The following is a 19,041-nucleotide window of genomic DNA, read 5'->3' on the forward strand; positions in this document are numbered from 1 at the left end:
ACTAACCATCAAGTTGTCTTTCTTCAGTATGTGGATGATCCCCTACTCAGTCTTCTCCTTCATCTTGCACAACAAAGCTGCAAGGTGTCCCTCAACAAAATCCAGTGGTGCAGCCCAAAGTTGTGTTTTAGGCCAATGTCTCTCTCCAAACCTGAAACGCCTAACGGGTGAAAGGGAACTTGCTATTGAGCCCGTTCCTCTACCAAAAGGACCTAAGCAATTACAAGCTTTCTTAGGACTTATTACATATTGTCGCCAATGTATTCCAGATGCCTCAAAGCTGATGAAACCGTTGTACGATGACCTCAAGACGTCAGCTTTTCCACTACGTCCTAAATCCGTGCAAGCCTTCTAGCACAGAAACATGGGGGAAGAACAAGACCAATCGGCTATTACTCTGCCCACCTGGACTCTGTGTCTCAAGCTTCCCCGACCTGCCTCAGAGCCGTACATGCTGCACATATGCTTCTTCACAAAACTTCTGATACCATCTTAGGACATCTGGTTCTCTTAATAGCTTCACACAACATAAAAGCTATTCTTGACCAAACTCAACCTAAACACCTGTCGCTGCAGCGTCATATGAGACTCCAATGTTCTCTCTTGATTCCAGATAATATCACTCTTGTGCGCTGCACCATCCTCAACCCGTCCACGATACCTCCTCTTCCCAGGGGTGATATGGATGATGATACTGATGCTCTAGGTTAAGACGCTTTTACCCTCGAAGGATCATGATTGTCTCAAACAGATGCAGGAAGAAGCGGCCTCCAAGAGAAACGTGTCTGAAGACCCACTCCCTAATGCTGACCTGACGTTCTTCACCAATGGTTCCAGATTTGTAGATGAAACAGGAAGATTCCATACGGGATATACCGTGGTTACACAAGACCAGGTCGTCTCAGCCGGATCCCTACCACCACACATGTCTGCACAAGAAGCGGAACTTAAGACTTTGACACTGGCTTGTCAGGAAGCGGCGGAGAAGGTGGTCAACATCTACACAGATTCAAGATATGCTTTTGGAGTGGCTCATGACTTCAGCACTATCTGGGCAGCCAGAGGTTATCTAACGTCCAGTGGAACTCCTGTAAAGCATGCTGCTGCCATACAAGAACTTGTGGTCGCTCTAGATCTACATTCGGAGGTTGCCGTGATCAAGTTCAAAGCTCACGGGAAATTGGAATCTCTAGAGGCAAGGGGGAACTTCTTTGCTCACAAAACAGCAAACACTTATGCTGTGGATTCATTTAGGAAAGAGAAAGCAACGGTGTACGTGTCTCAAGACACTGAAGGAGGGCCTCAAAGCCCTCTTATGAAGTTTATCCATTTACATCAAGACAAGATGAAAAGAAGTCGTGGCAAGAAGCAGGAGCTAAAAAGGATGAAGATGAAGCCTGGAGGAAGAACAAAAAGATTTGTCTACCTCGCAATCTGTACCCCTCGGTGACAGAATGGGCACATAGTATCATCCATAGAGGCAAGAATCAGATGAATGACTTGATTTGGAAAACTTATATGGCACCAGGGATTTCTACTGTCACCCAAAAATATTGCAAGTCCTGCTTTGTGTGTGCAACATGCAATCCAGTACCGCCTCAGAAAGTTATTCAAAAACATTTGGCTAAACCACTCTATCCCTTTCAAAGAATTCAAATCGATCATATTCAAATGCCAAAAGTAGGGAAGTACGACTTATGTACTGGTAGTGACTGACATGTTCTCGGGATGGCCTGAAGTCTATCCAGTAACCAATATGTCTGCCAGAGGGACTGTTAAGAGATTGATGACTGAGGTAGTGTGCACATATGGAATCCCAGTGGTAATTGAGAGTGTCCAAGGACCCGCATTCATTGCAGCACTGACAAAGGAACTATGGACATTGGTAGGGGTCAATATGGGTTTACATACTCCGTATCACCCCCAGAGCAGTGGTAAAGTAGAAAGACTAAATGGCACCTTGAAAAACAAACTAATGAAAGCCAGTCAGGAGGTCAAACTTCCATAGACAGACATTTTGCCCATTGCTTTATATTCAGTCAGAAACACTCCGAGTGGTCCCACTAAACTCACACCATATGAGATTCTTTTGGGGGGGCCTCCAAGGTTGGGTCAATATTTTCCACAACAGCTAGCCTTAGGAAGTGATACTCTTGTAAATTATGTCATTGCCCTTACTAAAGAATTGTCAGTAACACATGCACGAGTTTTGTCATCCATTCCAGATCCAGATTTCAGTGAAGGTAATCACACTTTCCAACCTGGTGACTACGTGCTGGTAAAGAAGTTCACCAGCAAGACATCCCCAGAGTTGAGATTAGAGGTTCCCTACCAAGTGCTCCTGACCACTCCTAATTCAGTCAAACTTGAATGAAGACCGACGTGGATACACGCCTCCCACTGCAAGAAGTTTGTGCCTCCATCAGAACCTTCTACATAAGGTTGCATATCCTTTACTTTGTGTGTTGTGCCATTCTATACCCATAATTGGTCACACATTCTCTGATGTCCATAGCATCCATATTGCCATGTAGCCTCTGATGTCATAGTGACACTTAACACTGATGGGAGAGGGAACCACAGTAGGGACAGATGGTTAATTAAGTATTTAGGGGGGGCTGTTGAGGAGAGCTATAGGATCAAATGTAATGCACACGCCCGGGCTGAGTGGCGTGTGCGTGTATATGTAGTGATTCCACTGGACCGTGCCGGAGAGTGAATGCCTGGAGGGGCGTAACTAAGTATCCACCCGATCCGACCAGGGTGGCACGACGGCATACGACGCCAGTGCACCAAGGAGGAACCGAGCAGAGGGACCAGGTGCTACTCCAGAACAGACCCCGGACACGGCTGTTGACCCACAAAGGGGAATACAGGAACAGGCAGGTTAGGCTGGCACACAGACTGCTGGGTATAGGCAGACACGGCTGGTATGCAGACTGGCGGATGCTGGTAAGCACGACTGGTATGCAGGCAGGGAGGTACTGGCAGGTACGACAGGTTGGAGCACCGAGTGGATAGGACCCAGTACAGACTGGGACTCAGGAACAGAACCGCAGATGCAGTGGACAAACAGCAGAGTGAGGCCGCCCAGAGCGGAGAGCAAGAGCAGAACAAGACGAGACTGGCGAAGCGGCGAGCAAAGGGTCAGAGCAGAGCGAGACTGCCGGAGCAGCGAGCAAAGGGTCAGAGCAGAGCGAGACTGCCAGAGCAGCGAGCAAAGGGTCAGAGCAGAGCGAGACTGCCGGAGCAGCGAGCAAAGGGTCAGAGCAGAGCGAGACTGCCGGAGCAGCGAGCAAAGGGTCAGAGCAGAGCGAGACTGCCGGAGCAGCGAGCAAAGGGTCAGAGCAGAGCGAGACTGCCGGAGCAGCGAGCAAAGGGTCAGAGCAGAGCGAGACTGCCGGAGCAGCGAGCAAAGGGTCAGAGCAGAGCGAGACTGCCGGAGCAGCGAGCAAAGGGTCAGAGCAGAGCGAGACTGCCGGAGCAGCGAGCAAAGGGTCAGAGCAGAGCGAGACTGCCGGAGCAGCGAGCAAAGGGTCAGAGCAGAGCGAGACTGCCGGAGCAGCGAGCAAAGGGTCAGAGCAGAGCGAGACTGCCGGAGCAGCGAGCAAAGGGTCAGAGCAGAGCGAGACTGCCGGAGCAGCGAGCAAAGGGTCAGAGCAGAGCGAGACTGCCGGAGCAGCGAGCAAAGGGTCAGAGCAGAGCGAGACTGCCGGAGCAGCGAGCAAAGGGTCAGAGCAGAGCGAGACTGCCGGAGCAGCGAGCAAAGGGTCAGAGCAGAGCGAGACTGCCGGAGCAGCGAGCAAAGGGTCAGAGCAGAGCGAGACTGCCGGAGCAGCGAGCAAAGGGTCAGAGCAGAGCGAGACTGCCGGAGCAGCGAGCAAAGGGTCAGAGCAGAGCGAGACTGCCGGAGCAGCGAGCAAAGGGTCAGAGCAGAGCGAGACTGCCAGAGCAGCGAGCAAAGGGTCAGAGCAGAGCGAGACTGCCAGAGCAGCGAGCAAAGGGTCAGAGCAGAGCGAGACTGCAGAGCAGCGAGCAAAGGGTCAGAGCAGAGTGAGACTGCCGGAGCAGCGAGCAAGGGGACATGGCTCTGTTCACACGGAACAGACTGGAAGGGAAAGGCAGAACCAGGTACACACAGGATACTTGCAATGAAGTAGCGAGTGGACTCTAAACTCACAAACGAGAGTACAGGGACAACGAGTAGGAGTTAGGTACGGGATCAGATTCTGCAGGAAAAGGGAAGGTACGGACATAAAGAAAAACAGGTAACAGGCTAGGAGAGTATTCAGACAAGAACAGAAAGCAGCAAGATACAGGAGCGGGTCTAGGTATGAGGCCCCTAGAAGGCGGAAAGAACAGGCTAGGAGCGTGTACACACTGGCCAGGAAATACAGCCTCCAGGCTAGGCAGAAGACAACAGGCTAGAAGATAGTTCAGACAGGACACAGTTCAGACACGGGAACTGATAAAGCAAGGCAGGAAGCAAAGACAGGACCTGGCACATCAGTGACAGGAAGCTAACTGACAGAACACAATGCTCAGGCATGGATTCCAGGGAGGAGCTGGGTTAAATACAGGTGACAGACAGCAATAGGCTGATGACGCATTAGGGGTGTGTCAGCAGCAACTACAAGAAGCAGGAAGTGATCGGGCGCCGCCCTTAAGCAGCAGAAACAGAGGCAAGCAGACAGCATGGAGGGAAGCCAGGCTAGCAGACTGGACTGGAGATCAAGTGCGCGCTCTTGCACAGTGGGAGATGGACCACTATGCAAGGATGCCGCCAGGTATGTTACATCAAATACTTAATTAACCTCAAGACAAAGGAGATTTAGAGAAAAGTGTATTATTTGTCCCAGAAGGCCAAGGAGAAGACAGCTTTCTCGACTCCTGATTGGTGCTTTCAATACACTCGTTGCCGTTCGGACTACAGGGGGCCCCAGACACCTTCCAGAGGGCTATGGCTCGGACCCTAGCCCCACATAAGAAGTATGCCGCAGCCTACCTTGACGACATTGTAGTCTTTAGCCCAGACTGGGCTAGTCATCTACCTAAACTACAGGCCATTCTGGATGCTCTGAGGAAGGTGGGATTTACTATAAATCCGAGAAAATGTGCCGTTGGAAAAGAGGCCAAGTACTTTGGCTATGTCGTCGGGAGAGGCGAAATAAAGCCACAAGTCAATAAAGTGGAGGCAATCCAGACATGGCCGCAACCGCTCTCCAAGAAGCAAGTAAGAGCTTTCCTGGGAATGGTGGGATAATAAAGTGTATTATTTTACATTACATAAGCTTGTTTAGATCAAAAAATGGCTGCCATTTCCAGCGTCATCACACCATGCTCTGGTATGCAAGATGGCGACTGAACCCATGACTACATCCTGTTGTATATGTGGCAAAGGTGGAGACTTTATTTATGACTACACCCTGTCGTACAAGGAAGTTCCGGGAGGCAGCTGAATTCTATAGAAGGACTAACCAATCACAGAGCGACACGTTGCTTGGAGACACCCGATCGAGACCACGCCCCCTGATGACCTCATGGACCAACCCTGATGACCTCATGGATCCGCCCATGGACTTGCCCATTGCCCAAACCATTAACCAATGAATACATCTGGTTACTCCCATTCTAGGGCTAACTGAGCCCCTTTACAGAGTTTATATAAGTCTATGCTCGGGTTGAATAAAGACACTTGGAGCTGTGCCATAACTGATCAACGAGAGCTTACATCCGACTATGTGTCTGATGTTATTCTTTCTTGCATGCACTTGATCATACCCATTAGGCCAGGACAAGGCAACTAGTGAACATATCAAAGTGTTCACCCTAACATAAGCAGCCGGTCCTGGTCGCACCAGAGTTTAAGAAAGAATTTGTGGTCCAGACAGACACTTCAGAGGTGGGCCTAGTAGCTGTTCTTTCTCAAGAGATAAATGGGGAAGAACAATCCATTCTCTATCTGAGCCGGAAGCTTTAGTCCTGCGAGAAGAACTACGCAATAGTAGAAAAAGAGTGTTTAGCCATAAAGTGGGCAGCAGATGCACTAAAATACTACCTACTAGGCCGGAAATTTAGATTGGTGTCAGACCATTCCCCTTTGAGATGGTCGAGGGAAAAGAGGGGTAAAAATGCCAGGGTAACTAGATGGTTCCTAGGTCTTTAGGACTTTAATTTTCACGTGGAGCATAGGCCCGGGATGTTACACGGCAACACTGATGCCCTCTCTAGGATTCCCTGTCTGGTATCGGAAGATGCCCAAACCCCAGGCTTTAGGCAGAGGTGGGGAATATGTGACAGGTTCACTGGTGTTATATGCGAGGGGAGGTATGTGTCACACCGGCTGCTAGCCTGTGTGAACTGAAACCTATAAACTTTCCTCCAGCATGTTATGTGTTGGGGGTTAATTCCTGAAGGGTGTGTGATTTTATGTGAATGGCAAAGAGGGTGGGAGGCCATTCACACTACCTCACATCAGGGTGTTCCTGAGCAAGCTTAAATGCTCAGTCACTATTTTTTTTTCTGTTGTGGTTTGGAGAGGCAAGTTCTCCAGACTGGGAAAGCTTCAGCTCAGGAAGAAGCTGAAGGCTGGGACTACAACCTGTGTGGATATGGACTGTGCTATCGTTTATCTTTTGTTTTGTCGTTTTTGCCAGTAAGGCCGTATTTATTTTGCTGGCGTTGCAGGGCTTTATGCCATATAATAAAGCCTGCAGAGAAAACCCGGGTTCCTGAGTCCACTTCCGGAAGCGGCCGAGCGAGTCACCTAAAAGGACGGACATCGCCGGATTATAGGCCAGACAGAGTCCACAGTGCCTCCATCTTCCTCATTATATGGAATGTTCTGTCAGGGGGGTTTGTTTGAATCACATATTTCAGAGACTAAGGCTGAGTGCCCACGTAGCGTTTTTCAAGCGTTTATGCTGCGGAATTTCCGCAGTGGAAACGCTTGTGAAACACTAGGTAATCCGCACCCCATGGTCCCCAAGGGGATTCCGCATGTTCTATGCACATGCTGCGGATTTTTCCGCAGCGTTTATGCTGCGTACAAAAATCCGCAGCATGTCATTTAATTTTGCGGAAGCGCAGCGGAACTCCCGCCATTGACTTGCATTGAGACGCATAGAAACCGCGACTGTTCATTTTTACAAGCGGCTTCTATGCGTCTCTATGTGCGAATGGTACCCAGTTCTGGAGGAGAGGAGACTCTCATCCAGACCTGGGTACCATTCTACCTGTAAAAAAAGAATAAAATAACAAATAAAGTTTATATTCACCTGTCCGGGGGCTTCTCTCTGAATGCCGGCATCGCTTGAGGACCTGCAGTGACGTCACAGTCATGTGACCGCAGGCCCTTCACCGCTCTGTCTCGCGATATGCCGGCAGCCGGGAACCAGACAGGAACGAGCGCTGCAGCCACGCCGGGCATCGGGGGTGAGTATAGCTTTATTTGTTTTCATTTTTACGGTTCACACTATATAAATCCATGCTGTTTGCATGGATTTATACAGTGTGACCTAGTTGTCAAGCACTTTCCAAGTGATGCTATCGCCTGGAAAGCGCTTGTCAATCTGCATGCGGAAACGCATGTGAATCCGCATGTATTCTGCAGGAAAAACGCATGCACAATCTGCATGCGTTTTTTCTGCCAGGGAGATGCAGAAATGCTGCAGAAATTTTCTGCTTCATTTCTGCATCGTGGGCACATAGCCTTACACGGAAACCGCGGGGTAAGAGCTCAGAGTAGAGCGCAGGATAAATGTGAGCCGAGCCTTTCTGTGATCTTTCACCCAGCCCCCGCTTCCCCAGTCCCACTAATAGGAGCTCTATGGAACGCTCGCTCCGTCTGCAACAAACTTTCCTACATTCACGATCTCTTCATCACTAACAAGCTTTCCTTCCTCGGCATCACTGAAATCTGGCTCACCCCCTCCAACACAGCCGCTCCTTCTGCACTTTAGTATGGCGGATTCCACCTCTCCCATAACCCCCGCCCCACCGGCAAGCACGGTGGAGGAATAGGTTTCCTCCTCTCAGAAAACTGCTCCTTCACCCATATCCCACTGCCGCCCTCAATTACTCTCCCCTCTTTTGAAGTGCACTGCGTGCGCATCTACTCCCCATCCAACCTCCAACTACCGCCCCCAGGATCAACCACCACTTTCTTTGACCACTTCACCACTTGGCTACTTCATTTCCTCTCCGTTGACATCCCCACTATCCTCATGGGCGACTTTAACATCCCCATTGACACTTCCCTCTCAGCTGCCTCTAAGCTTCTATCCCTCACTTCCTCCGTCGGTCTTACTCAGTGGTCTTCCACACCCACCCACAAAGACGGCTACACACTGGACCTCATCTTCACCTGTCTCTGTTCCCTATCTAACCTCTCTAACTCACCTCTCCCTCTTTATGACCACAACCTACTCACATTCTCTTCTCTCAACTCCCCGAGGCAACAATCTCCACTCCACAAACTTGCATACCCTCGCAGAAATCTCAAACACCTTGACCTACACTCACTCTCTGAATCCCTCCTCCCTCTTACAGACATTAGTTCCTTACATGATGCAGATGTTGCTGCCACTTTATACAACACCACAACCACTGCAGCTCTCGATTCGGTCGCCCCCCTCACACATACCAAGGCTCGCACAATCAACAGACAACCCTGGCACACTAGCCTAACTAAAGAACTGCGACGGGCCTCCAGGGTTGCTGAGCGTAGACGGAAAAAGTCCCACTCCCATGAGCACTTCATCGCATTCAAACAGTCCCTCACTACCTTCAATTCCACACTCACTGCAGCAAAACAAACATACTTCACATCTCTCATATCCTCCCTGTCTCACAACCCCAAACAACTATTCAACACCTTCAATTCTCTCCTCCGTCCCCCAGTGCCTCCTCCCTCTCCTCTTATTTCAGCCGAAAACTTTGCCTTATTCTTCAAGCAGAAGATTAACACCATCAGACAAAGCTTTTGCCTAAAGCCCCCACAGCCCCTCCCCACACCTACTCAACCCTCTTCCTCCAAAACCACCTTCTCCACCATTTCTGAAGATCATCTTTCCTCCTTACTCTCCAAATCACACCTCACCACTTGTAAACTTGACCCAATCCCGTCCCACCTCATCTCAAACCTTACCACTATCTTCATCCCAGCCCACCTCTTCAACCTGTCACTAACTGGTGTCTTCCCCTCATGCTTCAAACATTCCTCAACCACACCCATCCTCAAAAAGCCCTCCCTTGACCCATCCTCTATGTCTAGCTATCGCCCCATATCACTTCTCCCCTATGCCTCAAAACTACTGGAACAACATGCCCATTCTGAACTGTCCTCCCACCTCTCCTCCTGCTCCCTCTCTGACCGCCTACAATCTGGTTTCCGACCGCACCATTCTACTGAAACTGCACTGACCAAAGTTACCAACGACCTACTAACCGCCAAATCTAAGCGACACTGTTCTGTCCTCCTCCTCCTAGATCTGTCATCTGCCTTTGACCCAGTGGACCATTCCCTCTTACTACAGACTCTCTCATCTATCGGCATCACAGACTTGGCCCTATCCTGAATCTCCTCATACCTAACAGACCGGACATTCAGTGTCTCCCACTCACACACCACCTCCTCATTTTGCCCCCTATCTGTCGGTGTCCCCCAAGGTTCAGTTCTAGGACCGCTGCTCTTCTCCATCTACACCTTCGCCCTGGGACAGCTCATAGAGTCTCACAGCTTTCATCATCACCTCTATGCTGATGACACACAGATCTACCTCTCTGGACCCGATATCACCTCCTTACTAACAAAAATCCCACAATGTCTGTCTGCTATTTCATCCTCCATCTCTGCCAGATTTCTAAAACTTAACATGGACAAAACAGAATTCATCATCTTTCCGCCATCTCATTCAACCCCCCCAACTGACCTATCTATCAACGTCAATGGCTGCCCACTCTCCCCAGTCCCTCAAGCTCGCTGCCTTGGGGTAACCCTGGACTCTCAACTTTCCTTCAAACCACATATCCAAGCCCTTTCCACTTCCTGCCGACTCCAACTCAAGAATATCTCCCGGATCCGCACATTCCTCAACCATGAATCTGCAAAAACACTAGTGGACGCCCTCATCATCTCCCGCCATGACTACTACAACCTCCTGCTCTGTGGCCCCCCCTTTAACACTCTCGCACCCCTCCAATCTATCCTAAACTCTGCTTCTCGATTAATCAACCTGTCCCCCCGCTATTCCCCAGCCTCTCCTCTGTCAATCTCTTCACTGGCTCCCCATTGCTCAGAGACTCCAGTTCAAAACCCTAACCATGACATACAAAGCTATTCACAACCTGTCTCCTCCATATATCTCTGACCTAGTCTCCCGTTACATACCCGCACGCAACCTCCGATCCTCAAAAGATCTCCTTCTCTCCACTCCTCTTATCTCCTCCTCCCACAATCGCATACATGATTTCTCCCGTGCTTCCCCCCTACTCTGGAACTCTCTACCCCAACACATCAGACTCTCGTCGACCGTGGAAACCTTCAAAAAGAGCCTGAAGACCCACCTCTTCCGACAAGCCTACAACCTGCAGTAACCACGGCTCCACCATACCGCTGCACGACCAGCTCTACCCTCACCTACTGTATCCTCACCCATCCCTTGTAGATTGTGAGCCCTCGGGGACAGGGTCCTCGCTCCTCCTGTACCAGTCGCTGTCACATTTTATTCAAGATTATTGTAATTGTTCTTGTATCATACCCCTTTTTCACATGTAAAACGCCATGGAATAAATGGCGCTATAATAATAAATAATAATAATAATCTTTGGGAGGCAGAATGAACAAATCAATAGTAGGTCAAGAATTGGTTTTATTTAATTTTTACGCTGTTCCTCACACTGTGTAAGTGATTAGACACCTTTATTCTTTGGGTCAGTGCGATTGCAGAGATAACAGATTCATATCTTTTTTATGTTTGGGTGCCATCACACACTAAAAAGTGTTTTTTTGCTTTTTTTTTCAAAAACAATTTTTGCATAGCCATATTTTGAGAGCTATAATTTCTCTATATCTCTGCTGAAACTCATGTAACGGCTTGTTTTTTGCAGGACAAGCTGACACTTATTCGTACCATTTTTGGTCACAAGATTTTTTGACTGCTTTCTATTCTGATTTTTTGGAGATACAATGAACAAAAACCAAAAATTCAAAAATTATTTTTTGGGAGGTGGGGGCAGGGTGTTTATGCCGTTCACAGTGTGGTAAAAGTGATAAGGCAGCTTTATTCTTCGGGTCAGTATGATTACAGCGATAACACATTTATATCATATTTTTTATGTTGTGCTCCTTTTACACAAAAACAATTTTATAAAATAAAAAAGAATCGTTATTGCATCGCTATATTTTGAGAGCTATAGCTTATATTTTTCAGCGGGACAAGATGACGTTTTCAGCTATACCATTGTTATTTACATTAGACATTTTGATCACGTTTTATTCCATTTTTGTTCAGCGGTATGATGAAAAAGCAGTTTTTTGCAACGTTTTTTATTTTCTTTACGGTGGTCACTGAAGGGGTTAACTGGTATGACAGTTTTATGGGGCGGGTCGTTCTGGACACAGTGATACGCAGGGTAAGGTTTCAAAATTAGGACAATCCTGAACTTCGGTGCACCTTGACAATGATGGGATGGCTTCTACGCTTTTTTTGATCAAAAACGGTACTTACAAAGTACCCAATGTTATTTATATACACTATTGATTTTACTTACTTATTTACAGCAGGGTATTTTATTTTCTGTTTCGTTTTCTGTCTGTGTTTCAGCCAGTCTGAACATGCTTCTATTTTGCATGCATACCAACTTGACACCAGTTCATCTTTCGGTTTACAAATGTGTACTTTGCTTATTTTTGTTTTACAGTAATATGTGTATTTATTGGATTAATTTTTCTTTTGTTCTTTATTTTGTGATTTATTTATTTTTTAAACATTAATAAAAAAAATATATTTTTTATTTTTTGCCACTATGGGACATCAACTTTCCCTGCCCTGATCGCTTATCTAATACTCTGCAATACTTTTGCATTGCAGGGCATTAGACTACTGCATCGCACAGAAGGAGGATCGGTGTCACCTCCTGCTCTGAGCAGGACCCTACAGGCCACTGTACCTGGGTGACCCTGTGGACATCTTTCGGTCCGGCGTCACCATGGACACTATCAGCACAACGAGATCACAATTGCGCTGTGCCGATCGGAGCAGAGAGGGAGCTCCCTTCTTCTGCAACCCGATCGATGTCACTATTGACAGCGGCATCAGAGGGGTTAAACACCCACGATTGGTGCTAGCACTGATCGTGCGCATTGCCGCAGGGTGTCAGCTGTCCTATAGCGATGTCACCCACTTTTGATTGCACCAGTGCACAGAGTGAGCCCGCGCAATCGGCACGCTGTGCATGTGTAACGTGTGGTGGTAAACAGGGGCGAGAGGTACTTGTCTTCAGTGGCCCCTGGTGCATTACATGAAAGTGTGGGTCCTGGCTGGGTGTGTGGGGGTCTTAAGCCCGTGCAGGCCGCATATAGCCGGTGGTGTGAGCTCGCCAGGACCAGATGTTCCACAGTTCAATGAGGGAGACCGCTATTCAAAAAGAAAGCCTTTACTGAATGGTAACTTGGTAAGTGTTACATACAAGGGATAGTGGGTACAAAGCCTTATGGACGTTCCCTTTACAATATGAGGCATTTTCCACACAGTATTCTTCCTCTGTAGTATACTCCAGGGCTTTGAAGATACAGTTTCTCTCTATTTCGCTACAACCCAGCTCTAACACTACAGTCCTGATTAACAAGTCTCCTTACTTGCTCAAAGTTTCCACGTCCTTTTTCTTCCACCACTGGAGCCCTGGAACTAACGCTCGGGACCCTTCACTAGTCCATGCCCCTCAGTCCTGCTAAGGCCCGTTTCTTTCTGCATTGCAAGCTCTAGGTCTCATGTCTCTGGGTTCTCTCATAGGACCTGTCTCCGGAAGGATACTCTATCTAGTCGGTCACTTTTCTTCAGGATCTCACTATCCCTCGCTTTCAGTCTCTACTCTATATGGATCACCCTTTAAGCAGCTCTGATCACTTCTCACTCCAAACTTGAACTACTAACCAACAGGAAGCAGACATTTACCCTAAAACTAACCCCTCCCACTATGGGCTAGTCCCAAACATTAACTATTTTACCCTATCGTCACTACCAATGCTACACAGTTAACTACCTACATCCTACACTACCTATACTACAATGCTATAGCGTACACTATGCATTACATTATACTATCGGCTATACATCTTATACTAGATACTATGCATAACCATATAGCAAGACATTACAATTTACACTACACAATATATACAAGACGCATGACATAATATACACATACAACACGATTGGTGTCTTCAGATGCAGGAACACAACAGCACAGTCCACCACCCTTACACATGTACGGCGGATGTCATGAAGGGTTTAAGCAATAAAATTAATATTAATATATTTTTATTATCATTAATAAAATGTTTATTAATACATTATTAATATTGAGCAGAATTAATTTCAGCCTATTGGTTCAGCTCTCCACAGCAGTCAGTCTCATGTGGAAAAATTAAATGGCTCACTCCTAATGTAGACATAACATCACAAAGGAGAATAAAGACATGGAATCCTCCACTGTGCCCTACTACACTTTTTTTTTTTTTTTAAAGGTATACACCATTATGGACTCAGATTTTATTTTACATAGAATTCCTGGCAGATTGAACCAGGATTAACTTCATGGCTGTGGACTACTATAAACAGTACAGGAGGACATGGAAAATGAAAGCTATTACAAAGAGATGGAGAGGAGCAATTGGATGAAACAGTTTACCTGTGGAATCCTGCCAACTATATCCGGATATTTTGTTGTGTTATTTTCTTGATTTCTGCTGTAGACATGAACCTCACCATTCTCTAGTATATGAATCTATAAAGGGGAGATTTGTACATTAACTATTAATATATATATATATAAATTCAGATTATGTTTATTTGCCAAAGGCTACATTTACACATCTGTTTCAGTCATTGGATCAAAAATGGACAGATATTCTCGCATGAGTCATCCACTTTTCATGTTTTTTTTTTTCTCAGTTTTTAAAAAGTGAAGGAGGTACAGTAACCTGTCGCAACTTAGCAATGCATGAATTAACAACTGATGAAACATTGATAGAATAAGAGTGTTTCAGATTTAAGGATCACCATAGACATAGACATGTTTGATAAATTCCGAACCGCAAAAAAAAAACGATAATGGGGCATGTACTGATTTTAACAGAACGGACACATGGAACAGTTGAAAAAAGTGGATGTGTTCCATTAGACTCTTTGGATCAGCGAGCTGTTCATTTTACAGCACATTGATGAGAAAAAACATTTGTGTGAACGTAACTTTACATGTTGCTAGATTTCTTTTTAACTGCTAGGAATACCTGGGCACGCTCTCCATCGTACTTGTATTCACAGGTAAAAGCAGCTTCATCAAACCTTTTTAAAACTTCACCAACACCCTTAGTAGGGTGTGCCAACATGGGCTTTAAAGGCACCCCTTAAACAAAGAGGATAGAGGTGATTTAATAAAGTGAATTGCAAGAGAATATTCTCAAAAATAAGAATGATTATTACCTGGAGTAAGTTTACAGTGTTGAGGAAGCTCCTTGACGCCATGCTTCAACAGGGCAGGAATAACAAGATCATAGTTTGGCAACTCACTGGCAAAAAAAAAGAGGTGTAGAGGTTTTCAGAACAATAAACATTAATGAAAAGTTATGTAACATTCTTACATACTGTTTCTTAATGCATTAAGACTTAGAAGTGTATTCAATCGAATTCAGTGGCAAGTACTAATTGTGGCCATGTTTGGAATTCCCCATACAGAAGGTAGAGCCTGACTACAGTGTATGCGTGCAGCTATATTCATTATACTTGTACAGGGCCAGTTTTGCAACTTATACGACAACAGAGATGGCCATGTGGGCTCAACGGGTCCACCAGAGTTAATGTGTGAAGCCGGATTAGAATTGTAAAGAACGAGCTCGGAGAATTAATGCAGTATATGCACACACGTAGTGTCCAGCATAAGATTCCACTTTATCTAAATGGGGTTTATATACACCCCTGATAGAAAGGGCTTCATGCCAACAAGAAAGAAACTGTTTTGTGGGATTCAGAGATAGTTGTGTCTAAGTGTCTGGTTTGAGCCAGAATCTCAGGGACTTAGAATGTGTAGAGGGAGGTTTCTGTGTAAAAGTGCTGCGTGATAGACTTTAGAGCATAAAATGGGAACTGAGAAGACAAAATGGATTCTGACTGCCCATAGCCTCATGCATGGTCTCTGTCATTCTGGAGTGCAGAAAAGGGTACTCCATTCTCACGATAGGTCCTCTTCCAGGAATCCAACCTGACACCTATCAAACATTAACGTAATACTTTTAATACGCTATAGACGTGATAGGTGCCAATATCCCTTTATGTATTATTGAGGATGTTAGGGCTGGATGAATTTGATAATGTGGACTTCAAACCAGAAATGGTTGGGTATTCCTGGACTTAGGTATGACTTGTGAGCTCATCACAGAAGCGTCAGCTGCACAAATCTCATTAAACATCCGTCTGCAGTCTACAGACCGTTTGGCTCAGTGAGTATTGCCACCCCGGAATATCTAATACAATTCTTTAAGACAACTTAGATATTATGATATAAAATTATAAGATCAGAATATTTGTTTGATTTTACATTTTTATTTGCTTTACAATTTAAAAAGAATGCACAGAAGAACCTCACCAGTATGTCTGCTTCAAAATCATGGCGTTCTCTTCAATCCAAGCTTTTTTGGCATCTGTACTCATTCCTTTTGAAGCATCTAATACTCCATCTGGAAATGCTGAAGAAGAGAGTCTATATATAAAATTTGGTTGCGTTTATTTTCTGCCCATCTCTGTTTACAAATGATAGCTGTGCATTTTGGGGAAAAAACCCTATATATGGATATTTGCTGTTGCCCCCACGTCATCTGTGAATTGGTTGAGGATGACCGTAAAATGGTTGTTTCGGCCCTGATAAAACTGAAGTAGAGCGCACTTTCCCCTATGATTGTATAACATAAGCACACACTTACAGTGTCTACAAGTAGTATTCAACCCCCTGCAGATTTAGCTGGTTGACACATGCGGAATTAACTTGGCATTGTGACATTTGTACTGTAGATCAGCCTGGAAGTGGGAAATGCACTGCAGCAAATTTTTTTTTTTTTTTTTTTTTTAAACGTAAAAAGTTAATTCAGAGTGTCATTTATTATTCAACCCCTCAAACCACAAGAATTCTGTTTGGTCCCCCTAAAGTATTAAGAAGTAGTTCAGGCACCAAGAATAATGAACTTCACATGTGTGGATTAAAGATCTCTTTTGCCAGCCTTTTCTGACTATTTAAGACCCTCCCCAAACTTGTGAACAGCACTCAGACATGGTCAACATGGGAAAGACAAAGGAGCATTCCAAGGCCATCAGAGACAAGATCGTGGAGGGTCACAAGGCTGGCAAGGGGTACAAAACCCTTTCCAAGGAGTTGGGCCCACCTGTCTCCACTGTTGGGAGCATCATCCGTAAGTGGAAGGCTTATGGAACTACTGTTAGCCTTCCACGGCCTGGACAGCCTTTGAAAGTGTCCTCCCGTTCCGAGGCCAGGCTTGTCCGAAGAGTCAAGGCTAACCCAAGGACAACAAGGAAGGAGCTCCGGGAAGATCTCATGGCAGTGGGGACATTGGTTTCAGTCAATACCATAAGTAACGTACTCCACCGCAATGGTCTCCGTTCCAGACGAGCCTGTATGGTACCTTTACTTTCAAAGCGTCATGTCAAGGCTCGTCTACAGTTTGCTCATGATCACTTGGACGACTCTGAGACAGACTGGTTCAAGGTTCTATGGTCTGATGAGACCAAGATCGAGATCTTTGGTGCAAACCACACACGCGACGTTTGGAGACTGGATGGCACTGCATACGACCCCAAGAATACCATCCCTACAGTCAAGCATGGTGGTGGCAGCATCATGCTGTGGGGCTGTTTCTCTGCCAAGGGGCCTGGCCATCTGGTCCGCATCCATGGGAAGATGGATAGCACGGCCTACCTGGAGATTTTGGCCAAAAACCTCCGCTCCTCCATCAAGGATCTTAAGATGGGTCGTAATTTCATCTTCCAACAAGACAACGACCCAAAGCACACAGCCAAGAAAACCAAGGCCTGGTTCAATAGGGAAAAAGTCAAGGTGTTGGAGTGGCCTAGTCAGTCTCCTGACCTTAACCCAATTGAAAACTTGTGGAAGGAGCTCAAGAATAAAGTCCACATGAGACACCCAAAGAACCTAGATAACTTGGAGAAGATCTGCATGGAGGAGTGGGCCAAGATAACTCCACAGACCTGTGCCGGCCTGATCAGGTCTTATAAAAGACGATTATTAGCTGTATTTGCAAACAAGGGTTATTCCACAAAATATTAAACATAGGGGTTGTATAATAATTGACCCACACTTTTATGTTTAAAATTTAATAAAATTCAACTGAGCAACATAACTTTTTGGTTTGTGAGATTTATGCTTCTGTTCATAAAACCTACTCTCGTTTGCAGTTTGAAGGCTCTAACTTATTTGCATCTTATCAAACCAGCTAAATCTGCAGGGGGTTGAATACTACTTGTAGGCACTGTATGCACACCTTTTAATCCCCTTTAACAAACTAGAAGTCAGCACCAGAATACTCAGATGTTGTGCAATAAGAATCAGTCAATCAATGCTTTAGATTTGTGTTTCCTAGACTCCTTTCCTCACGGCCCTCAACAGATCATGTTTTCAGGATTTCCTTAGTATTGTACAGGTGATGGCATTATCATCAAGGCATCAGAAATTGACACAGGTTCTCTCACCTGTATAACACTATGGAAATCCTGAAAACATGAAATGTTGGGCGTCCTGAGGACTGGAGTTTGGGAAACACTATGCATGCTGAGGAGGGAACACGATCCCATAATATACCGAGGCAGTGTGATCAGAGAGACAGCTCTCCACACAGCATGCCGATCTAATGCACTGGCTCCGACTGGGATTCTTCTGGCAAAATTCTAAATCAGCTATACAATGACTATCCAAAATGTGAATTGTGAACACAGAATTTTAAAGGGGTTGTCCACTACTCGGGCAATGCCTTCTCAATCCCGATGTTCCCCCCAATAAAATAACTCACCTCAGACATATCACATACATCCAAAGGAAAAGAGAGTAGCAGGTCTGACTTCCTCCGATGTATGCTATTCGTCCAAAGGGGAAGGGGGGGGGGGGAGGCGAAGCGGCTGCTGACCGTTAGCCAAGATTGCGTGACCATGTCACGCGATCCCCGGGAGAACCAGTGACATCACCGCTTTGACAGCGCCAGCACTGGAGAAGAGTATAGGTGTAATTTTACTGGGAATAAAGAAATGGATTGTACGAATAGTGGACAACACTTTAAAACCAATGCACCTTATCCAGCTTTTGACCCACAGATAAACCCTTTATTAATCCTATTTGTTTGCCGTTTGTCACTTGTATCTATTTGTTGTAAAAGCAAGTCTCTTTTGGATTTCAGATGAAACAAGTAAACGTTGCGATTTTGTTCACGTTTATATTTGGTCCGTGTGAAAATACAGTCACCTGAACAGCTCAATTGAATAACAATGTCCGTCTGACTACTGTCAGTTATTTTTTTTTTTTCACATACAGCACTCGGACCAAAAATAAATTAATTTGAACGTAACCTAAAAGATTAGAATTGCAGATGTGTGACAGCTCGCACTCCTGACTGCCACTTTAACCCATGATATTGCAGGCTGGGTCCTAACCCTTAGCTTTAAAGCATAACCGTCATTTTAATTTAAAAAAAATCAGTGGTACTTGTGAAAATAAGACACTGCTTCTTTCTCCTCCAGAACAGAT

The 19,041-nt window shown here is 45.8% G+C and overlaps 1 protein-coding gene across 2 annotated transcripts in view; it reads right to left on the reverse strand.

Moving 5' to 3' along the window:
* Positions 1-19,041, reverse strand: part of LIG1 (DNA ligase 1) — a 313,956-nt gene that overhangs the window by 114,669 nt on the left and 180,246 nt on the right. For both annotated transcript variants that reach the window (XM_073657816.1, XM_073657817.1), the window contains 4 exons: positions 15,865-15,964; positions 14,706-14,791; positions 14,513-14,628; positions 13,912-14,007 (listed from right to left, as the gene is read on the reverse strand). In XM_073657816.1, coding sequence (XP_073513917.1) covers positions 13,912-14,007; positions 14,513-14,628; positions 14,706-14,791; positions 15,865-15,964 — 398 coding nt within the window. The remainder of the gene's footprint in view (positions 1-13,911; positions 14,008-14,512; positions 14,629-14,705; positions 14,792-15,864; positions 15,965-19,041) is intronic.

Source organism: Phyllobates terribilis, unplaced genomic scaffold (assembly GCF_046119375.1).
Source record: "Phyllobates terribilis strain yellow unplaced genomic scaffold, ASM4611937v1 Scaffold_12__6_contigs__length_324123572, whole genome shotgun sequence".
Lineage (NCBI taxonomy): Eukaryota > Metazoa > Chordata > Amphibia > Anura > Dendrobatidae > Phyllobates > Phyllobates terribilis.